This window comes from Dendrobates tinctorius, unplaced genomic scaffold (genome assembly GCF_039654945.1).
Source record: "Dendrobates tinctorius isolate UK_male_01 unplaced genomic scaffold, ASM3965494v1 ptg000257l, whole genome shotgun sequence".
Classification (NCBI taxonomy): Eukaryota; Metazoa; Chordata; class Amphibia; order Anura; family Dendrobatidae; genus Dendrobates; species Dendrobates tinctorius.
Window position 1 is genome coordinate 6,099,880 of NW_027361924.1, and position 23,313 is coordinate 6,123,192.

Consider the following 23,313-nt stretch of genomic DNA (forward strand, 5'->3'; position numbering starts at 1 on the left):
GCTGCGAATGCTACTATGGCTGCTGCCCAGACAGTCGCAGAGGCTGTCTCGCGTGTGCCCACATCCACGCCTGTGCTGACAATGTCCCGCCTCCCGTTACCCGATAAATTTTCTGGTGACAGCGCTACCTGCAGGGGTTTCGTGAGCCAGTGCTCTATTCAGCTTGAGTTACTGGCTGCGCAATTTCCTACAGAGCGGGCGAAAGTGGGGTTTATCGTCTCCCTCTTGTCGGGCAGGGCATTAGAATGGGCCAGGCCGTTGTGGGAGCGTGGTGACCCTGTGGTTCTGAGTGCTGCTCAGTTCCTAACCTCTCTAAAACAGGTCTTTTTGGGACCACGGGTCACTCACGACACCTCTCTCCAGTTATTAGCTTTAACACAGGGCTCCCGCTCGGTTAGCCATTACGCCATCCGTTTTTGGACACTGGCTTCCGAGTTGGAGTGGCCTGATAAGGCACTCGTCCCTGTGTTCTGGAGGGGTTTGGCGGGGCATGTCAAAGATGCCTTAGCTACCAGGGAGGTCCCTGTAACTCTGGAGGAGCTGATTGCTATCTCCACCCGCATTGATCTCCGTTATACGGAGTGCAGGTTGGAGCGAGCTCAATCCAGACAGAAGGTTAGGTTGGCTCCAACCTTCTCTGTACCTCTTGTACCCACGGAGGTGTCTCGCACCGGCTCCAAGTCGAGTCCGGCGCGAAGCTTCGCATGCTGTTACCAATGTCGACAGTTTGGTTATCCGGCTATCAGGTGCCCGCAACGCTCGAAAAAACGAGCACGTACCATGGTAGTAGGTGGGGGCTACCTGATATGAAACCCTTTTCCCCCAAATCAGTATTCCGAGGGACATTAGATAGCGGTGCTTCCACCTGGGAGGTAGATGTCACGGTGGACTCTGGGGCAGAAGGAAACTTCACGTCCTCGTCCTTTGCCCAAAAGCACTCTATTCCGCTGGTACTACTGCCCTGTCCCTTGACCATCAGGGTGGTTGACGGTGCGCCTTTACCATCTCAGGTTACACCCCAGACAGCACCTCTTGGTTTCTCAATCTCACCCTCTCATCACGAGACGTTGTCCCTGTTCATTTTGCCAGATGGCATCGACCAGGTGCTTCTCGGACTTCCGTGGCTCCATTACCATTCCCCTCATATAGATTGTTCTTCGGGGAGTAAACTGGGTTGGAGCAAGGACTGTGAGGGAAGGTGCATGAGGGGCAGTGTTCAAATAGCATCCACGGAGGTGCCCACGGATCTTTCCGCGCTCCCTGGACACTACCGGCAGTACGCGGACATCTTCTCCAAAAAATCAGTGGAGATGCTTCCGCCGAACCGTCCTTACGATTGCCCGATAGACCTATTGCCAGGTGCGGAGCCTCCTAGAGGTCGCGTGTACCCTCTATCTCTTCCGGAGACAGAGGCCATGTCATAATATATTCGGGAGAACCTGGCAAGAGGGTTTATCAGAAAATCGGTGTCGCCGGCTGGTGCAGGGTTCTTCTTCGTGCAGAAGAAGAGTGGGGAGTTGCGCCCCTGCATTGACTGCAGAGGTCTCAACGCCATTACCGTAAAAAACAAATACCCTCTTCCTTTGATCTCTGAGTTGTTTGACAGGTTGCGAGGGGCCCGGATCTTTACGAAATTAGATCTACGGGGGCTTAAACCTGATCCGCATACGCGAAGGAGACGAGTGGAAGACAGCCTTCAATACCAGGGATGGCCACTATGAGTATCTGGTCATGCCCATCGGCCTCTGTAATGCGCCTACTGTTTTCCAGGAATTCGTAAATGACGTCTTTCGCGATATGCTCTCTACCTCGGTGGTGGTCTATCTGAATGACATCCTCATCTTTTTTTCAGATGTGGCTTCTCACCGGAGAGACGTCTGCAAGGTCTTCGACCGTTTGCAGGCGAATTCTCTCTTCGCCAAGCTGGAGAAGAGCCAGTTTGAGCAGGAGTCCTTGCCGTTCCTGGGCTATATCATCTCGGCCCAGGGGTTGGCTATGGATCCTGCCAAATTGCAAGTGGTGATGGACTGGCAAGAGCCCCATTCTCTAAAAATGGTGCAGCGCTTTTTGTGGTTCGTTAACTATTACCGCCAGTTCATTCCCCACTTCTCCACACCGGTAGAGCTCCTTTGGTCGCTCTCACCAAAAAAGGAGGCAATCCAAAGATTTGGTCAGAGCAGGTCTTTTCATCTCTGAAAACCCATTTTGCTGGCGCTCCCATCCTCCACCGTCCCGATGTGGATAAATCCTTTATCCTAGCGGTAGATGCCTCGTCCGTTGGTGCAGGAGCAGTCCTTTTCCAGAAGGATGCTCAAGGTCAGAAGCATCCCTGCTTCTTCCTCTCAAAGACCTTCTCACCGGCGGAGAGACACTACTCCATCGGGGACAGGGAGTTCCTGGCCATGAAATTGGCCTTTTCTAAGTGGAGACATCTCCTGGAGGGAGCCCGGTTTCCATGTACACTGACCATAAAAGCCTGGTCTATTTGCAAACGGCCCAGCGCTTGAACTCTCGTCAAGCTAGGTGGTCGCTCTTCTTCTCCTGCTTCTGCTTCACCTTGCATTATCTGTCTGGAGAGAAGAACGTCCGTGTGGATGCTCTTTCTCTCTCGGTGGTCTCAGTGGAGGAAGAGGAGGCTGAGCCTCGGCTAATTGTCCCCACGGAGAGCCTGAGGACCGTGGCTCCGGTCGCTCTTGAGGCAGTTCCGCTGGGCAAGACCTTTGTCCCTCCTCACCTGCAGCCGGAGGTCCTCGCGTGGGCACACGCATCCAGGGTGGGTGGTCACTTTGGCATTAAGCAGACCACATAACTCCTGATAAGGTTTTATTGGTGGCCGCACATGGCTCGGGACACTAAAGAGTACATTCAAGCATGTGTCTCTTGGGCTCGGAACAGGTCCTCTAGGCAGAGGCCGGCTGGGTTACTGTATCCCTTGCCGGTGGCAGACAGACCCTGGGAGATGGTTGGCATGGACTTTGTGGTCGGCCTTCCCAAATCTGGTGGCAGCACGGTCATCTGGGTGGTCACCGATCATTTCTCTAAAATGGTGCATCTGGTGCCACTCGCGCGGCTGCCTTCCGCTCGTGGTCTCGCCACACTGTTCATAAAGCACGCATTTCATTTGAACAGTATGCCAGACAAAATAGTCAGTGACCGAGGTCCCCAGTTTGCATCTCGATTTTGGAGGGAGCTCTGCAGTCTACTCAGTATCGGGATCAATTTGTCCTCCGCATATCATCCCGAGACGAACGGGTTGGTTGTGAGAGCCAGTCAAACTCTGGTCACATACTTGCGACATTTTGTTTCTGCCAGGCAGGATGACTGGGCATCCTTACTACCGTGGGCTGAATTTGCCCTGAATAACGCAGTGGCTGATTCCACTGGTCAGACGCCGTTCCTTCTCAATTACGGCCAGCATCCGCGCGTCCCTGTTCCGATGCCAGTGTCTTCCACTGATTCCATGGTGGCAGACTGGGCAGTGGAGGCTCTCGATATTTGGGATCGCACCCAGGATGCTATTCGAGACTCTAAAGAGAGAATGAGAGCGTCAGCCAAGACACATCGGCATCCTGCTCGAACTTTTGCCCCTGGCGACTTGGTGTTGCTCTCTGCGCGTAATATCAAGCTGCGGGCCGAGTCCTCCAAGTTCGCTCCACGATACATTGGTACTTTCAAAGTCCTCGGGTGCATCAGCTCAGTGGTCTACCGTCTGGCTCTTCCACCACACTTGGCCATCTCTGACATCTTCCACGTGTCCTTTCTCAAGCCTGTTCACATGGCTCGGTTTTCCGAGCCATCTGCCGGGACATCAGACCTCTCCTCGGATGAGTTTGAGGTCAACGCCACTGTGGGACGCGGGATTGTGCGCGGCAAAAAATTTTATTTGGTGGACTGGAAGGGTCATGGTCCTGAGGCCCGGACCTTGGAGCCAGTGGAGAACATCAACGCTCCGCTCCTGATCGCGGCGTTTGAATGTACCGAGGCTCAGAGGGAAGGGGGCCCTAGGAGGGGGGGTAATGTTAGGTGTCGGGTTCCTGCAGCTGCACAGCGGGAACCCAGAGCCTTGCATCCAGCGGTCTCCCATTCTCCTCCGACCGCTCAGGAGCCTGCACAGCAATCGCGGCATCTCAGATGCTCTGCTCAGACCAGCTCTGTAGCACTGGTTGCTGCTGCCACCTCTGGGTCAACAATAGCAGTGCAGGCTCTCCTGCAGCAAGCCACTCCAGTGACTAAGTCCTCTCGTTGCGCTACTGGGCATGCTCACGAGACGATCTCCAATTGGAGCTCGGGAGTCACGTGCTCAGGTCCTTCTCCTGATCTGATTGGTCCATCCCATAGATCTGGAAGGTCCCGCACAGCTATAAAAGATCCGCATGGCCGCTCGGCCATGCGCTAGTATAGACACTAGATGCTAACTGTGTGTATGATGATGCATGTATGGACTTGCAAATGACTCATTATGATTCCCCTCCCTCTGATATTACGTATGCGGACAGGGAACTAGTGTCAGAGTCAGCGCCAGTCAGTGGCACGTTACAGGCCACGGTCTCCATCTTCACAGTGCTAGCATCCGACGGTGTGCCTGTCCGGGCATTGTCATATTGCGGCTAGTTTAGTCGCTGCGCTGCAGTCAGCAGCAGTGGGGGCGTTCACGGTAGCGACGCCGCATGCACGGTAGGTCAAGACGGACTTTGACCCAGAGTCTAGGGCCTAGTCCTGTGACCAATTACCGTGTGTGCACGCCACCGAGTCCTGTGAGGTCAACAGGCTTGGTATTCATGTCTATGTTTAAAGTGTCTCTGTGAGTCAACAGGGTACGCTCCGCGCACAATGGGTGACGTTCAACCCGTGTGCGTTATACCGCCATAGCGCGTCTGCCATTAGCCAGCAGCGGTGTAACACCTATTGCACGGTGGACCCCGGGCGGCACACGCACTTATTATTTATTTATTTAGTGCGTTCCGCCGTCCCTAACAGAACCACAATGGAACCTGACCTTTTCAGTAGACCCATAGCTTGGTGCATAATCACAACAATAAAATAGTGGGCGAGGGCTATGGTCCATAAGTTACTACGAACCCAAAATTTATCCAAGACTGAAACTATAATTAGGGGACAGATTTACGAGTTGTGAAGTCACAAAGGCTCTGGTATCTGTGGTGGATTATGGTGCCCCTCAACGGTGTCAAAGAAGGTGGCCATCTGCTGATCGTCATATTTTCATCTACAAAAATAATGGACGATTTTTCATCTGAATCGTGACATCCATTATCCTACGTCAACAATGGATAACATTTACAAGACTGTTTCCTATGTTAACAGTTGCAATCAGAGATGATAGGATTGATTAGCGGAACTGCGACCCAGCGTCTAAGTCAGTGGTACCTGGCGGCTAGACGGGAGTACCGGGAATCCTGCGTGACATGATCTTTACACAGGCTGACTACTCTAGAGATGACATAAAACCTCACTGGTAGGTTTTCACATGAAACCAGTTTTCAGTTAGGCAATATAAACTCTTGGTATGGCAACATATTTAGTGGCTTACTGTGCCGCGACTCTAAGGAAGAGACGTCCTATATTTATCATCCCTTACAAACGCTATTACAGATAAACTATGGCATACATAGCTACGTAACGGAAATGCATAATAGCACATTCTACAAATATCCCGCAGTACAATAAAGGCAATGTTGTTGTAACCTAATCGCATGAAATGCCAAGGAGACACATAACCTCCAGGAAGATAAATCACACTGACACAATTCACCTCTCGCAATCATCTTGACTAAACTTTAAAAAAAAGAATAGAAGGATAATCTGTGAACAATCAAAGGTCAATGTACGGAGTATACAGAACACATAACACTAGAGTTGAGGTGGACAACACATTGTTCTCTGTGTATGGTCCTCAGGAGCTTAGCTTTTCTAGTACAGACCGGAGAGCAGTACTAGTCCGAAGTCATACTGTACGCTGACCAAGCGTCCCTACCCATTACTTATGGTGAAATGTGTCCAATTCAGCAGGCTTAGCATATAATGGTGCCCATAAAGTGGTGGAGAAGAGTTAAGGTCCACCTGATGAGTTTCTAGGAGTTGTACATTTATCTAAAGTCGAAGCTATAATCGTGCAGTCAGGGAGTTCTCATTTGTGCATTTCTCTGCCTCTTTACCATCCATACAGACAATGGATTGAAGAGGAAGACATCTTCCAAAAGCTCTCTATGGAGTAGAGGATATTTTGATTTTACTGACTTTGTCATTAAACTTCTTTTACATCAACACCTTGCATGGTGGTATGTCTACTGGATCATAGTTCCACCTTCTAGCATACATAAACTGTTGATACTAAGCTAGCCCAAAGGCCATAAACACTAGACTTAGGTCAGGTGAACCTAACCTAATGATTTCAGGGGAACTGACCATCTAACGTACATAAAATGTACGACCATAACTCTTTCAGCATACTTTGGGGGTAAAAAGGATTGGACGTGTTGAATGTCCACATGCTTTGTTTTCATGAGAAATAAGCCATCACGAGACAGATCTTACCGTCCTCCGTTACAGTTCATTATGCCAAGTGCCCAATTTAATTGGTCCTAAATTAGGCACCTGACATAGTGACAACTCTAGGGCTTAACGTGTTTCCATTCAGCACATAAAATGACACTTAGAAGTTGACATCAACCCAAAATTGTTTATTGAAGAGAATATGTCCAACTTTACTTGTAGCTTTTGACAACAAGCCAGTCCTATATTAGATGATATCAACACTGGGCACAATTTCATCTCTAGGGACTTAAATCCCCACCTTCTACTCCACGCATAAATTGGTGCCAAAAACTAGACAGTTGCCAAAACTAGATTAGAGGACATTTAAGTTCACTGGTATATTTTAACACTAAATCAGTCCCATATTTGGGACATAGTGATGACACTTGGACCAACTGGCCCCGTTGTATTCCTCCCTCGTTCCTCATGCAGTATGCACTAGGTCAGTAGAGCAGTGTACACCATAAACCAAGTGGTCATGTCAACTTCAGTCCTATGGTGTCTAAGCCTTCTTCTTCTTTCACGTTTGCAGGTTCCCCTTAGAGACATGATTGGAAACAGTTGTGGTTCTGTCATGATGGAACAGAATGTAACAACGACTGAAGTGAGTAAATTTGATCTTCAGTCAGAAATTCATTCAGTCTTTGAAAAAATTCAAAATATCATTCCAAATATTACATTCAAAGGCTTTAAGAATAGCACAAGTGGGAAGAACAGCAAGGTGTCCATAGTCAACAAAAAGGAAAAGTACTGTCTTGGAGAAGACCTTGTGGTACAAGTTGATATGTACGATCACCAGGGCATCAGGAAGATCTATGGAGGAGACTTCATAAGATCAAGACTCTTTTCTCCTACTCTTGGAGCTGCGGTGTCTGGTAGAGTGGAAGATTTTCAAAATGGATCTTACCATATCCATTTTCCATTACAATGGGTCGATGACGGTCAAGCCAAGGTTTCCATTCGACTTTGGCATCCCAGTGAAGCTATCGCAGCCCTCTGGAGAGCACGACATGCCAGTCTTGGGGTTCTTGGCTTCCAAGGAAGATATGAATACCTAGGCAAGGATGCTATCTCTACCTGCGGTTTCCAGTTGAAGACAACCGAAAAGGTTTGCGAGTACAGAGATGAGCTTTACGAAGAAGTCTTCTACTGTATCAAACCTCAGAACTTTCCATGTGAATGTCTGAATAATATGAGGGCTGTGGACCTTCAGGTGTCCTACCTTACACCTGGTGAGCGTTCACTATTTCAAAGGTATGATCTAAAATCTTCCATCTGAGTGATAGCTAAAATTATAGGGTGTTATTGTACCAATGAAATACCCATCCGAAGTCAACGAGCTGGCTAAAATGAGTCAAGTCATTTCCCTCATTGACTAAAAGTGAGATTTGTCATGCTAGGACCTCCTGGGGCAGTCCAGGATGCTGTTCACTGGGCCAATGTCTAATTGTCACCCATGGGCCAATTTATCTTCTTGAACCCAAAAAAGGATATAGATGGAGCAAAAATTGAAGCCCTCACGCTGTTTAAGGCTGCAACCTCTTAGGCAAAACGGCCTGGATCTTCCCCTAATAGAGCCCTGACCCCCTAATTGTCATAATCTCCAATTTGCGATCCTTCAAATTTTGCGAAGCTACAGCTGGGAGCCCACCGGGGAAAAAAATCACAATATTTTTACTTATATTTTAACAATGGTTCATTATTATTTTTTTCATAATATTGATGGAATGTCTGGTATCTTCATCATTTCTTACAGGTCTAATGTTGGGGTGGAAATGGCCAAAGGTTTGGAATCCATTGCGGTTACTGATTGCAGAAGTAAGTCATTTGTTGGATTCTACTTGTTTCTAGCCTAAAGTGGATTCTTTGGTCAATGATTAATTGGAGATGGACTGGTAGCACTTAAAGTGCATTACAGGGAATCCAGCAGGCTTTTGCTACTCAATGTGAGAGCGGCATAATATAGAGCAAGACAGGATTCTTTCACTTATTAGGATGTGTGTTATAGTTTCAATACAATCAGCGTTTTATCAGCAGGAGATTATCACTGCGGAACTACATGTCAAATATAAACAATTATCCATGGTTTAGCAAACAGAATAGTTCCAATGTCCATATCTCCAACAATAGCGTTTCCAAAAGACAAATAAATACAATTGTTACACTTTTGTGATCCGGAGATGAAATATAAAATTATAGAAGGAAAAAAAGGAACATGGAGGCATAGTAGATAGATAGATAGATGATAGATAGATAGATAATAGATAGATAGATAGATAGATAGATAGATAGATAGATAGATAGATAGATAGAAAATAGATAGATAGATAGATACATAGATAGATAGATAGAGAATAGATAGATAATGGATAGATAGATAGATAGATAAATAGATAGATAATAGATAGATAGATACATAGATAAATAGATAGATACATAGATAGATAGATAATAGATAGATAGATAGATAGATAGATAATAGAAGGGTGATAGATAGATAGATAGATAGATAGATAGATAGATAGATAGATACAGTTAGGTCCATATATATTTGGACAGAGACAACATTTTTCTAATTTTGGTTCTAGATTATTTTCACTAAAGGGTTGAAACAAAAGCGCAATAGGGTCTTATCCGGGTAAAATGTAAAAATACTGAAAGTATTGAACTCACCTTCTCAAAGAGAAAATAAAGCCTGTATAGTAAGTCCGCCTGCTGCACGTCCAACGGTCCACAGCGGAACCGTACCACAGTTCAATAAGGAATAAATTCTTGGACTTTGAGTACGCTGCCAGACAGATTCAATAACCACACAAGGTTAAAAAAGTTAACCCTTTAATCCCTACGCGTTTCGAAGCATAACGCTTCTTCTTCATGGGTTGATACATCAACGTTATGCTTCGAAACGCGTAGGGATTAAAGGGTTAACTTTTTTAACCTTGTGTGGTTATTGAATCTGTCTGGCAGCGCACTCAAAGTCCAAGAATTTATTCCTAATTTTGGTTCTAGACATTACCACAATGAATTTTAAACAAAACAATTCAGGTGCAGTTGAAGTTCAGACTTTCAGCTTTCATTTGAGGGAATCCAAATTAAAATTGGATGAAGGGTTTAGGAGTTTCAGCTCCTTAACATGGGCCAACCTGTTTCTAAAGGGACCAAAAGTAATTGGACAATTGACTCCAAGGCTATTTCATGGCCAGGTGTGGGCAATCCCTTTGTTGTGTCATTCTCAATTAAGCAGATAAAAGGCCTGGAGTTGATTTGAGGTGTGGTGCTTGCATTTGGAAGGTTTTGCTGTGAAGGAAACATGCGGTCAAAGGAGCTCTCCATGCAGGTGAAACAAGCCATCCTTAAGCTGCAAAATCAGAAAAAACCCATCCGAGAAATTGCTACAACATTAGGAGTGGCAAAATCTACAGTTTGGTACATCCCGAGAAAGAAAGAAAGCACTGGTGAACTCATCAATGCAAAAAGACCTGGGCGCCCACGGAAGACAACAGTGGTGGATGATCGCAGAATAGTCTCCATGGTGAAGAGAAACCCCTTCACAACAGCCAACCAAGTGACCAACACTCTCCGGGAGGTCGGCGTATCAATATCCAAATCTACCATAAAGAGAAGACTGCATGAAGGTAAATACAGAGGGGTCACTGCACGGTGCAAGCCACTCATAAGCATCAAGAATCAAAAGGCTAGACTGGACTTTGCTAAAAAACATCTAAAAAAGCCAGCACAGTTCTGGAAGAACATTCTTTGGACAGATGAAACCAAGATCAACCTCTACCAGAATGATGGAAAGAGAAAAGTATGGCGAAGGCGTGGTACAGCTCATGATCCAAAGCATACCACATCATCTGTAAAACACGGCGGAGGCAGTGTGATGGCTTGGGCATGCATGGCTGCCAGTGGCACTGGGTCACTAGTGTTTATTGATGATGTGACACAGGACAGAAGCAGCCGAATGAATTCTGAGGTATTCAGAGCCATACTGTGTGCTCAGATCCAGCCAAATGCAGCCAAACTGATTGGTCGTCGTTTCATACTACAGATGGACAATGACCCAAAACATAAAGCCAAAGCGACCCAGGAGTTTATTAAAGCAAAGCAGTGGAATATTCTTTAATGGCCAAGTCAGTCACCTGATCTCAACCCAATTGAGCAGGCATTTCACTTGTTAGAGACTAAACTTCAGACAGAAAGGCCCAGAAACAAACAGCAACTGAAAACCACCGCAGTGAAGGCCTGGCAGAGCATCAAAAAGGAGGAAACACAGCGTCTGGTGATGTCCATGAGCTCAAGACTTCAGGCAGTTATTGCCAACAAAGGGTTTTCAACCAAGTACTAGAAATGAACATTTTATTTACAATTATTTAATCTGTCCAATTACTTTTGGTCCCTTTAAAAACAGGGTGGCACATGGTAAGGAGCTGAAACTCCTAAACCCTTCATCCAGTTTTAATGTGGAGACCCTCAAATGAAAGCTGAAAGTCTGAACTTCAACTGCATCTGAATTGTTTTGTTTAAAATTCATTGTGGTAATGTCTAGAACCAAAATTAGAAAAATGTTGTCTCTGTCCAAATATATATGGACCTAACTGTAGACAGATAATAGATAGATAGATAATAGATAAATAGATAGTAGAAGGGTGAAGGGTGATAGATAGAAGATAGATGATAGATAATAGTTAATAGATAATAGATAGATAATAGAAGGGTGATAGATAGAAGATAGATAGATAGATAGTAGAAGGGTGATAGACAGAAGATAGATAAATAGATAGATAGATAGTTGTTAGATGATTTATGCCCCAATATTACTCATAATACATATACTATATCTGCCTTTTTTTATCTCGCTAAGATCTTCCACCGTCATCAAACAGAAAATGTCAGACAGGGATGGACTCTCCATTTCCCAGCGGATACTTCTTCAATAAAGTCTGGCACCCCATGTATTGCAACATGACAGTCTATCAAACAGGGGACGACTTCATTAAGTGTCTAAAATGGAAGAAGCTCTTCCTCATCGGAGATTCCACATTACGTCAGTACATCATGCACTTTACAGAGGGAATTAAGAGTAAGTGTTGTCCGTGTCTCTCGTTCTCGCCTCATTGAATGTGAGCTATTATGTTCTCTAGACCACCAGGGATGCTGTCATGAACTATTTTACAGCCGCATCTCACCAGGTTGCCAAGTGCATGTTATCCTTACTACCTCCTTAGCCCTATACCACCAGGGCTCTGTGCCCTAAGGCCTCTTTCACACATCAGGTTTTCGCCGTCAGGCGCGATCCGGCGCTTTTGACAGAAACCGGATCCGGCGAAATGCAATGCCGGATCCGGTTTCCCCCCCATTGACTTGCGTGGCCATGCGTTTCATCCGGTTTTCGCCGGATCCGGCAATGTGTCGCGATCCGGCGTCTGGAAAAAACGGCTACTGTAACGTTTTTTGTCTCCGGCGAAAAAGCCGGACACGCCGGATCCGGTGCGTCCGGCTTTTTCACACAATGAAAGCCTATGAGTGCCGCAATGCGCCGGATCCGGTTTTTTGGTCTGAGCATGCTCAGTAGCTCTGCCCACAAGACATATATAAAAGCAAGACAATGGGACCCACAGCCACACCCAACATGCCACCCAAGAAAGCAACCAAGCGCAGCAGGAGAAGGCAGGAGACCACTGCAGCACCATCCGCACCACCACCACCCCAAATGGAGCAGCAAATGGAACATGCTGAGGAGGGGAGGCCAGCAGCAGATGAGAGACGGTAATTATCAAATCCCCCATTCCTCCAAACTAGGGCTATTGAATATCAAGATATTCATTGGCCCTTTGTTTCTCTTGATTCAACAGCCGCCCAATAGATGCAGCAGCAGCAGCAGCAGCAATGGCAGCAGCTGGAACACCACCCACAGGCATGGAGTGTGGCCACCAGGAAGACAGCACATCTTCTTCTGGGAGCCCTCCCTCGCATCGTCAGCGTTTGACGGTAAGTTTTTCTTTCCAAAATCCATCATCTCTGTAATATATGTCTATTCATTGCCTTTTATTTCAAAACAGGAATCACAAGATGAAGAGGAGCTCCCAGAAGAAGAAGGAAGGGGTGGACAGACGCTTGGAGTGGGCTCACAATTGGTAAGTTTTTTGCATCAAACGCAGAAACACAACATCACACTACACACAACACATAGAAAACAATGTTCTGCAGACCACACACAGCAAACAAATGCCTACATCCAAAGACATAACATTTTTTGTTTTCTTCTCTAGTCTTCCCAATCTGGTGCTCGGCCAAGAGGTCCTCGCAGTGCCTCCCAGGGTCGTCGGCGACAGCAACGCGGCGGTCACCAGCGTGTAAGTATAAATATTTTTGCTTTGTTTTTTTGCACTTTTTATTTCATTTCTTTTGTGGAGGCTAATTATGTTATTTTTGTCTTTTTCTTTAACAGCCTTCACAGCGTGCTCCCGACTCTGACGGTGAGGATGGAGGGATTGATGTGGACCGCCTCATCGATCTCGTCAGAGAAAGGGAGCCGCTCTGGAATATGGCTGACCGCCGCCACGCTGACCTTATCGTTACCCGACGACTCTGGGAGGAAATCTGTTCGCTCCTTGTGGACCGCTGGGAGGACCTTGAAGCTCGGGCCCAGATTAAAGAGCGTAAGTATATACAGTACCGGTTGCTTGATGTAAACCAGTGTTTCCCGAACTCCAGTCCTCGTGGTCCCCACGGATCATGTGTTCAGGATTTCTATTTACTATGGAAATCCTGAAAACATGACCCCTGGGGACCATGAGGACTGGAGTTTGGGAAACACTGATGTTGTATACTAACCACTCCTTTCTCGTTTCAGGGAACAGAATTGTGAATCGGTGGCGGTCTGTGAGGGATCGTTTCAAGAAGGAGTTCAATAAAGAGATGCGGGCCCCGAGTGGATCTGGAGGACGCAGGAGCAAGTACAAGTACGCACAAGCCCTGTCGTTCCTCCGGGAAACAATGGTCACCAGAAGGTAAATATTACACACCACATGTGAAAAAAAATGTTAGATGTAAATTTTTTTTTCAGCCAGGGCCATACCATGTCAGTATTTTAATTGTTTTTTTTTCTCTTTATTCCACAGCACGGTGAGCAGCACTCGGGAGCCTGCACGATTGGACCCTTCTGAGGCGATCCCTGAGGAGACCGGCACCGAGGGACACTTCGACCGCCCCGGTACATCTGCACCTTCCCAGCCTTCCCACACATTCGACCCATCTGTCCCATCCACCAGCACAGGAGCATCGTGGCCGCCTACATTACATGAAGCTGCTGGTGAGGAGATCGCTTTCCCTTTACCCCACCCTTCTGCCCCTGCCACCTCTAGTACACCTGCGGGTACTGGGCGGCAGCGGCAGAGGGGTCAGGAAAAGAGTTATGCGCCAGAGTTCTTGCATCTGAATGCATCTTTCCAGAACTGTCTAAAAGTCTTGTCAGAGCAAATCTCCGCAGGCTATCAGCAGATCAACTCCAGCATTCTGGAGGTGAAGACACTTCTGTAAACCATGCATTCAGAAGCAAGATCTTCGCCAAACCACACCTTTTTCAGGTCTGTTGTGGAGCGCATGGAAACGCTCTCTCCTGCCCAGCAGATGCATGTAATGCATTCGTGCCACGGTGCTCTCCAGCAAGTTACCTCCCAACCTCCTCCTCCCACCACAGTAGTTCCTCCACCTGCACCCCCTCCAGCCACTTTCCATCCTCCCCCTCCTATTACATCTACACCCCCTCCAGCCACTTTCCATCCTCCCCCTCCTATTACATCTGCACCCCCTCCAGCCACTTTCCATCCTCCCCCTCCTATTACATCTACACCCCCTCCAGCCACTTTCCATCCTCCCCCTCCTATTACATACCATCCACCTCCAGCCACTTTCCATCCTCCCCCTCCTATTACATACCATCCACCTCCCCAGCACCATCCACCTCCCCAGCACCATCCACCTCCCCAGCACCATCCACCTCCCCAGCACCATCCACCTCCCCAGTACCAGCAACCTCCCCAGTACCTGCAAACTCCCCAGTACCAGCAACCTCCCCAGTACCAGACATCTCCCCACTTCCAGCAACCTGCCCCGTACCAGACATCTCCCCACTTCCAGCAACCTGCCCCGTACCAGACATCTCCCCACTTCCAGCAACCTGCCCCGTATCAGACATCTCCCCACTTCCAGCAACCTGCCCCGTACCAAACTCCTTCCCCATACAACTTGCCATCAACATCATCTGCTCCTACAGTCCCTGCCCAACCCTCCACTCCACCACCCACCACCTCTTCTGCTTCCCACATGTCCACCCATTCTGTAGTTTTTTCCACACCTTCACCTCTAACTGTTCCTTCCCCACCACGATCCCAGTCCTCTCTCCACACTCCCAGTGTTGAAGTGTCCCGCAGCCCCTACAGCAGTATTTCCACCACACACTACACAGAATTATAATGTGTGTATTTAAATAAAAATGACCAGTTTTATGGTTTCAGTTTTATAGTTTCAAAGTTTTATTAATCAAGTTTATTAAAATTTTAAAAAAGTTTACTAAAAAAAAACATTTTTCAATAAAAGTTAAATTATTTTACACTGGTTGTCTGTCATTTCTTTCTGCGGCGAAAAAGGTTAAATACAGGGTATTTAAAAGGTAAAAAGGTATTCAAAACCAGGTATATAACTGTGGGTAAATTTTAGCTTTTTGCCACAGTTGTGTTCCTGGTTGTGTTTGAAGCAAAGTATTTCACCTAAAAAGTTGTGTTTATTGTTGGTGATTTCCTAACAAGGTACACAACTTTTGTTAAAAGGTGAAATACTTTGCATAAAACACAACCAGGTACACACCTGTGGCCTAAAGCTAAAAATAGAGACCATGACAAGATAGCCAACTTTGGTTGGCAAAGGTATATACTGTTGGTACAGAAGGTACACAAGTTTGGTTAGGGCACAAATCTTTCACACTCTGTCATCCTGCCAGTGTACTCTGCCTTGAGGTGACATAAAGTATAGTGCAAAATTGTCCCTCATTACTGAAACCGTCACAGAACTTCTAGTGGTAATGTTCTGGTAATCTTGCAAGGTGGTTTCTTCAGAGGTGTCCTCAATGGAAATGGGTTCCTTGCAGATAACAAAATTGTGGAGTACCACGCACGCTTTGATCACCTCGTCCACAGTTTCTGTCTTGAGGTTGATCGCAGTCAATAGGACCCGCCATTTGGCTGTCAGAATACCAAAGGTACATTCAACCATTCTTCTTGCTCTTGTGAGGCGGTAATTAAAAATGCGTTTTGGTCTTGTCAATCCTCTGCTAGAGTACGGTTTCAAAAGGTGTTCTGACAGCTGGAAGGCTTCATCCCCTACACAAACAAATGGCATAGGTGGACCAGATGTTTGCGGCAGCGGTCTAGGTGGTGGGAGCTGGAAGGTGTTTCCATACAGTTTGCGCCCCATGGCAGACAGTTTGAAAACTTGAGAGTCATTGGAGCGGCCATAGGCCCCAATATCAACCGCAATAAATTTGTATTCTGCGTCAGCGATGGCCATGAGGACAATTGAAAAATATTTCTTGTAATTGAAATATTCCGATCCCGATCCAGCTGGCTTTACAATGCGGATATGTTTCCCGTCCACAGCGCCCAAGCAGTTTGGAAACTGACATATCTGTTGAAACTTGTCAGCAATTTCAATCCACCTCTCTGTTGTGGGCTCTGGTAAAAACTCTTCAGCTAAGGAGTCCCACAGTGCACGGCATGTGTACTTCACTATTCCAGATATGGGGGAAATCCCGAGTCTGTACTGGAAATGCAGTGACGAAAGGGATTCTCCAGTTGCAAGAAATCTGTGGGGAATTAAAAAACAATAAATTAGTTTTAAATCACAGCATTACATACCAAAACTGAGCTATAACACTTGGAGATACAAATTACCACCAACAAGATTGCAGTGAAAGTGTGCTCTGATGCGAGCACATCCAATAAATGTGGCTTACCTTAAAGTCACCATCAGACGCTCTGCGGGTGAAACAGAGAAGCGGCAATAGGTGTCCGCTTTTCTTATGAGGTGTGCAATGCGCTCCACCAAGTAATCAAAATTCTCCATTTTCATCCTAACATATCCAAAAAATATATCCGGGTTTCGTCGAAGGTCCATGCATAGTGTAGAATAGACCCCACGCGTCATTCTCTTGGCTGTGATGGGGTGGATCCACAAACGTCGTCTACGATGCCTGATGCGCTGCTGTCTCGCTCTCTCCTTCTCCAGAACAATCACCCTCAAACGATTCGCCTCCGCTATAAAATCCGCCAAATTCTTCAAAATATTTCCAATCACAACATCCATCTTCGCCAGTAACTTGCTCTTCCCTGCAACCTGCACTTTCTCCTCTACAACCTGTCAAAGAAGGGCTGTAGGAACACGCTATATATAGTTTTCCAGTAGCCAATCCCGTTCGGAAGGCCACAAGGATCAATTTTAAAAACCGGATCCGGCGTAATCCGTCGAAAAACGGATAGAAAAACGGATAGAAAAACGGATGAACCGGATGAGACGGATCCGGTTTTGTCTGTCAAGAAAAAGATGGATCCGGCAGAAAACCGGATCCGTCACATCCGGTTTTACGAAACATTTGCCGGATCCGGCGTTCCGGCACGACGCCGGATCGCGCCTGACGCCGAAAACCTGATGTGTGAAAGTAGCCTAACCCAGCCAATATTATCATTTATCTCTTTTGTATGTTAGCCCACCAGGGATCTCTGCCTTAGCTTAGCAGTAATGATTAGTCGTAGCCCACCAGGGATCTCTGCCCCAGCCCACCTGGACCTCAGCTGTTATTTTAGCTCACATTCAAAACCTTTTCAAAGGCAAAACATGAAAAATAGCAAAAATAAAAATGTGCATCCCTCTTTTGTCTTTTGTCACTCAGTAGTGAAATATTTTCGTTACCATGAGGGAGGATGGCACTCATGGGACAAGACACTTGAGGCTTTGAACATGGATAAAGACATCTATGTCTCCTACAAAAGGCACGGCTTCCCACTCGAGAACTTCGGGTTCTATTACTTCAAGGAGGACATGTACACCAGTCGTCAGATTGACCAGCGCGGTGGAGGGAAGGACACCATTTTCGTTATTACCATGGGGCAACATTTTAGACAGTTTCCACTCACGCTCTACATCAGACGAGCCATCAACATACGTAGAGCAGTGAAGCGTCTGTTTCTAAGAAGCCCAGATACCAAGGTCATCATTAAAACCGAAAACACCAGAGAAGGCATCGCTCCTCAAGAAAGAATTGGTGACTTCCATGGTTATACCCAGTATCTGGTGCTTAGAGAAGTCTTCAAAGGGACCAGTGTGGGCTTTGTGGACGCCTGGGACATGACGGTGGCCGCCTCCACCGAGTCTGTTCATCCTCCGGGATTCACTTTTGAGAGTATAATGAGTTTGACTTTTTCGTTTGCTTGTTAATAAATATATATTTTTCCAAGACCAGTGAGTTGTTCTTGTCCCTCAGGTTGTGATGGAGATCGGTTCTCATCCTTTTGAAGCCATAGCCATCAAGATGGCACCAAGGTAGACACGTCTGTGAAGCCATGTTGGTCGGTGTTTTACTTCTTGGTCATGCCAGCATTTCATATGCTAAGATGTTCGGTAGAGAGAGGGGGCAGTCTATAGATTTGGCAGGGTCCGAATATTGTGAGAAAAATGCATGTGGGGCTTTTGAAGGCCCACCCGTGGCAGGTAGAGAGGGTGTTGTGTGTGTGTGTAGGGAAGTGGACTGACCTATGGACCTGTCTGCAGCAGGAAGGTGAATGCAAAATGTGCCGTAAAAGTGCTTGACGTGAACTGGTGAATATGTATGTGGGGAGACAGCTAGAGACGGTGAAAGAAGGTAAAGTACTGGGTTTTGGCCACTAGGGGGCAACAAAGAACAACAGGAAAAGGAGACGGTGCCCTACTAAAGTTTGGCCACAAGATGGAGGCAGGGAGCTGTGAGAAAAGGGCTTAACAGCAGCTTAAGGCTAGGAAACCGCATAGTCATGGTGGGTGGAGTTACAGGGGCTCTAGAGGGAAATTCCCAGGGAGGGGAATAAAAAGGCAGAGAGAGTTCCAGAAGGAAGCCAGTCCAGGAGGAGGAGTTCAGCAGAGCAGGAGACTGAAGGAGGAAGAGACAGAGAGGAATAACTCCGGGAGGGGACTGAAAGGAGAAACGGTCAGGGGGGTGGCCCTGTTAGGAGAGCCACAGGACAGAGGAAGCCCGGGGGTACCAGACGGACGGACTTGGACAGGTGAAGCGCTGTGATGGTGGGCCTAAGGTATCCACAGTGAAAGAGCCGCAAGGGACATCACTGTAAAGGACAGAGAAGAAGGTGAAAGGTAACCGGGCCAGTGCGTAGAAGCTGTCATGCTCCTGTTGTGTTGCTGTGGTCGTCGGGAGGACGGCCAATAAAGAGGACCTGTTGAACGCACACCGGTTTCTATCTCCAGTCTGTTTGCGGCGAAAAAGGGACCACCCCCGCAGTCGGCACACGTACCTACATGTGGATATTTGACCAAAGGAGTCCAGAACTGTTCACACTAATGGGGGTCTCAGAGTGTCCTGTGTGAGTGAGTGAGCATGTGCGACCACAGTGTATAGGAGCAGTGGACGAACCAGTTCACAACCACTCCATTCCCACAGGAGACTTTGCTTTCACCATTTGGTGCAGATCTCAGCAACTGGATCCCTAGTGATTATACATTTATCATCTATCCTGGGGGCAGATTACAAATATTGCACAGGGGTCAACCCCTTTAAGGTGTAAGGGAGTTCCATTCAAGACCGACCTTTAAAAACCAGAGCTGTCAAATAAAATCAGCTCCAGCTCTCGCTCTGGCCCGTCCACCTATATTATTACATGGTTGCCAGATAATAATATGGTTATAACCCCTGCAGGGAAAATGCTTTTATTTACTACCAAATAGTGCTAATACAACACTTTCGTATACATCCTCCATAATACCACCATATCGAGCCAAAATAATGTAATGTTCCCACATATTACTGTCATATAGTGCCAATACAATACTTTCATATACATCCTCTATAATACCACCATAACAAGCCAAAATAATATACTTTTCCCACATTGTTCTGCCTTCTTCCAAGTGTGACGCTGTGTGGATTCCAGCATACGGCTTAACCTTTCATCCACTCCAAGAAACAAGACTGTATCGTGCTTAAGTCTATTATTTATTGGGATGATATGGACAACAATGGGAGATGATAACAGATGGTATAGTAGAACACAGTAGTAGATGAGATCAGGAGTTGTTGTACACAATGTGGATGATTCAGCAGATTGTTGTACAAAATGTGGATGATTCAGGTAAAACTATTAGAAACAGATAAAGCAGCATGTCAGTGCTGGCAGACAATATACAATACATCAGAACTGGCAGGTATTCACAGCAATACAGGGTATTATCACAACAGTAACAATGATACAGAATGCTGTTATCATGCTTTATATAAGAGCTGAGCAATATAACATACACAGCAGCAAAAGAGAAAGAAGTATCTAACAACTAATGGCTGCCAGCTTTACACTCACTGAACAGAGAATGCATAACTAGCATGCAGTGTACTAGCATAACAGGAGATAAACTTGCATTGCAAACATCTTGAGGAATGCATTATGGCCAGCTAACAGAGATGCCTACCATATATTCCTAAATGCATTAAACCTTACCGGAATCCGCTTGTTATAAGCAATGGCTCTGCAGAGAGCTGAGCAGAGCACATGTGGGCTACTCAGGGGTTTGGCAGGAATGGTTACATGCTGCAAAACCCAGGCAGGAAGATGGGGCGGTTCTGAACAGTTAACCATATGGGGAACAGAGGATTCCAAACACACGAATAAAAAGGAGAAGGGCAACTTATGACACCTACTGGCTACAGCTGGAACAACACTTAAAAATATCTAGCTGCACAGAATGGGCAGAACACACATATTGCTGCCATATAGTGCCAAGAAAATGCTCCACCAGTGTCAAAAGAGACCACCTAATATAAATCCTTTATAAAATGCTCATATAGTAAAAAAAAATTATAAAGAGCCCACATAATACTGCTCTAGAGGGCCAACATGATACTTCTATACACATCCGCCATAATACTGCACTATAGTTCCAAAGTATCACAAGGAGTCGACATAATAGCACTATATGGTGCAAAATAGCCTAGAGTCCACCTGATAGTGAAAGATGGATCCCATATAATACTTCCATATAGTCCCCAAATAATACTGTAAATCAGATCCTAATACTATATAGCTGCATAGTTAGGGAGATACCTGGGGGGCCTCACAATTGGTCATTTTTCGTAGCAATGAATGTTAGCGGGAACATCTTCTAACACTGCAGACTCCAGGGTTTAGTGGAAGAAGGAGCACCATAAACTTTATCTTTGCTCTACTTCTTAGCGTCTCGTAAAAAAAAAAATTCCGATAAACTTTTGTTTGAGTCATAAAAACACATAAGTCATTCTGTTGGGTCTGGGCGTATGAATGCCCCAAGACACAAAGAGTGTTCTCCTGGAATGTAGTGGAACATAGGTAATGACCACAGGACTCTACGAGAAGTTGAAAAGTTGAAGGACCTAAACACCTCCGTGTCGGCCCCTATACAGAGTGGATGTGTCCCAATGGCGGTGTCCGGGACTCCCGCCGTTTACAAAACATCATTTGAAAATAGACTGAGATTGAAAACGCGTAAAAAGGAAGCCATCACTATGGAAAAGAAATATGATGTCATTGGAATCACTGAAACTTGGTGGGACGATACACATGATTGGAATACAAGACTAGAAGGATACAACTTATTTGCAAGAAACAGACTTGATAAACGAGGAGGGGGTGTCGCATTGTATGTTAGAAACGCGTATATCTGCACAGAGATTGAAGCTTCAGAGACTGGGAGTTCTGTGGAAACTGTTTGGGTAAGAATACAGGGACAGAACAATGGAAAGGACACCATTGTAGGCATTTACTACAGGCCGCCTGTGCAAGCTGAAGCTATGGATGAACTCTTTATGCATCAAATGGCCAAGTTCTCCAAAAAATATGACATAGTTGTCATGGGAGATTTCAACTATCCAGACATTTGTTGGGAATCTCTCTCAGGCAAAACTAACAGGTCAAGGAAATTCTTATCCTCTCTTGCTGACAACTTTATCTTCCAAAAGGTAGGGGAGAAAACAAGGGGAACTGCTACCTTGGATCTAATCCTTATAAACAGGGAGGAAATGGTTGAGGAGGTAAAAGTGGCTGGGACCCTAGGAGGTAGCGACCATGCTATTTTAGAATTTTGGATAACTAGAGGCGGAAGACCTGTGAAGACTCAGACGTCAAGGTTAGATTTCAGAAAGGCAGATTTTAAGGGATTCAGAAAGAGAATTGGAGGGATCCAATGGCTGGATATCCTTAAAGACAAAAATGTCCAGGAAGGATGGGAAATCTTGAAAAATGAAATTCTCAAAGCACAGTTGTTAACAATTCCGAAAAGAGGGAAGAATAGGAAGCAGTTAAGGAAACCAGGATGGATGAACACAGAACTTAAGCACATGCTAAAAAGGAAGAAAAAAATGTTTATAAAATGGAAAGAGGGAGGCATATCTAAAGAAGAATATAATGCTGTCTGCAGAACCTGCAGGGCACAAATCAGATTATCTAAAGCTGAAAATGAATTGAGGCTTGCAAGAGATGTCAAAAGCAATAATAAAGGATTTTGGGGATATGTCAAAAGTAAAAGAAAAGTCAAAGATGCTATAGGATTTTTACAGGATGAAAATGATGAAATGGTAAGACAGGATGTTGAGAAGGCTGAAATTTTAAATTCCTATTTTGCATCTGTTTTCTCTCAGAAAGGAAATGTAACATCAACTGTTATTCACTGTCCTGTTAAGGGAATAGAAGAATCCAGGATATCTATAAACAGAAAGATAGTGAGGAAACACTTAGCTAGCCTAAATGAATTCAAGTCTCCAGGTCCAGATGAATTACACCCCAGAGTACTGAAGGAGATAGCAGAAGAAATTTTTGAACCCCTCTCTATAATCTTTGAAAATTCTTGGAGAACAGGAGAAGTGCCAGAAGACTGGAGAAGAGCAAATGTTGTTCCTATCTTCAAAAAGGGGAAGAAGGTGGACCCAGGTAACTATAGGCCGGTGAGTCTGACTTCTATACCAGGAAAGATCTTTGAACAAATTATTAAACAACATGTATGTCAATACCTGGATAAGGATGAAGTGATTAAACAGAGTCAGCATGGGTTTGTAACTAATAAGTCATGTCAGACTAACTTAATTTCCTTCTATGACGGTATCACTGATTGGGTGGATCAAGGAAATGCTGTAGATATAGTATATCTTGACTTCAGCAAAGCATTTGACAAAGTCTCTCATACAATCCTTATTGAAAAAATGATTAAGTATGGAATGGACAAGGCAACTGTTAGGTGGATTCATAACTGGCTTAGTGATCGGACCCAAAGAGTGGTCGTAAATGGCTGCACATCCAGTTGGAAGAATGTCTCAAGTGGGGTACCACAGGGCTCTGTCCTGGGCCCTGTATTGTTCAACATCTTTATCAACGATTTAGATGAAGGAATTGAGGGTAAACTGATTAAATTTGCTGATGACACAAAGCTAGGAGGGATAGCTAATACTAGAGAAGAGAGAGAGAGGATTCAAAAAGATTT

At 45.7% G+C, this 23,313-nt stretch overlaps 1 protein-coding gene across 1 annotated transcript; it reads left to right on the top strand.

Annotated features, from left to right (window-relative positions):
• Positions 1-7,099: 7,099 nt before the first annotated feature.
• LOC141069253 (NXPE family member 2-like) lies at positions 7,100-18,042 on the top strand. The gene is made up of 4 exons (XM_073558706.1): positions 7,100-7,806; positions 8,309-8,370; positions 11,417-11,635; positions 17,498-18,042. The coding sequence occupies exons 1-4, from the start codon at positions 7,100-7,102 to the stop codon at positions 18,040-18,042; spliced, it is 1,533 nt and encodes a 510-aa protein (XP_073414807.1).
• Positions 18,043-23,313: the final 5,271 nt, after the last annotated feature.

Excerpts from the sequence above, each read along its gene's own strand:
- LOC141069253 (XM_073558706.1), top strand. The coding sequence starts at position 7,100 with ATGATTGGAAACAGTTGTGGTTCTGTCATGATGGAACAGAATGTAACA. Across the intron at positions 7,807-8,308 it reads GAGCGTTCACTATTTCAAAG|GTCTAATGTTGGGGTGGAAA; the intron begins GTATGATCTAAA and ends CATTTCTTACAG. Across the intron at positions 8,371-11,416 it reads TGCGGTTACTGATTGCAGAA|ATCTTCCACCGTCATCAAAC; the intron begins GTAAGTCATTTG and ends TATCTCGCTAAG.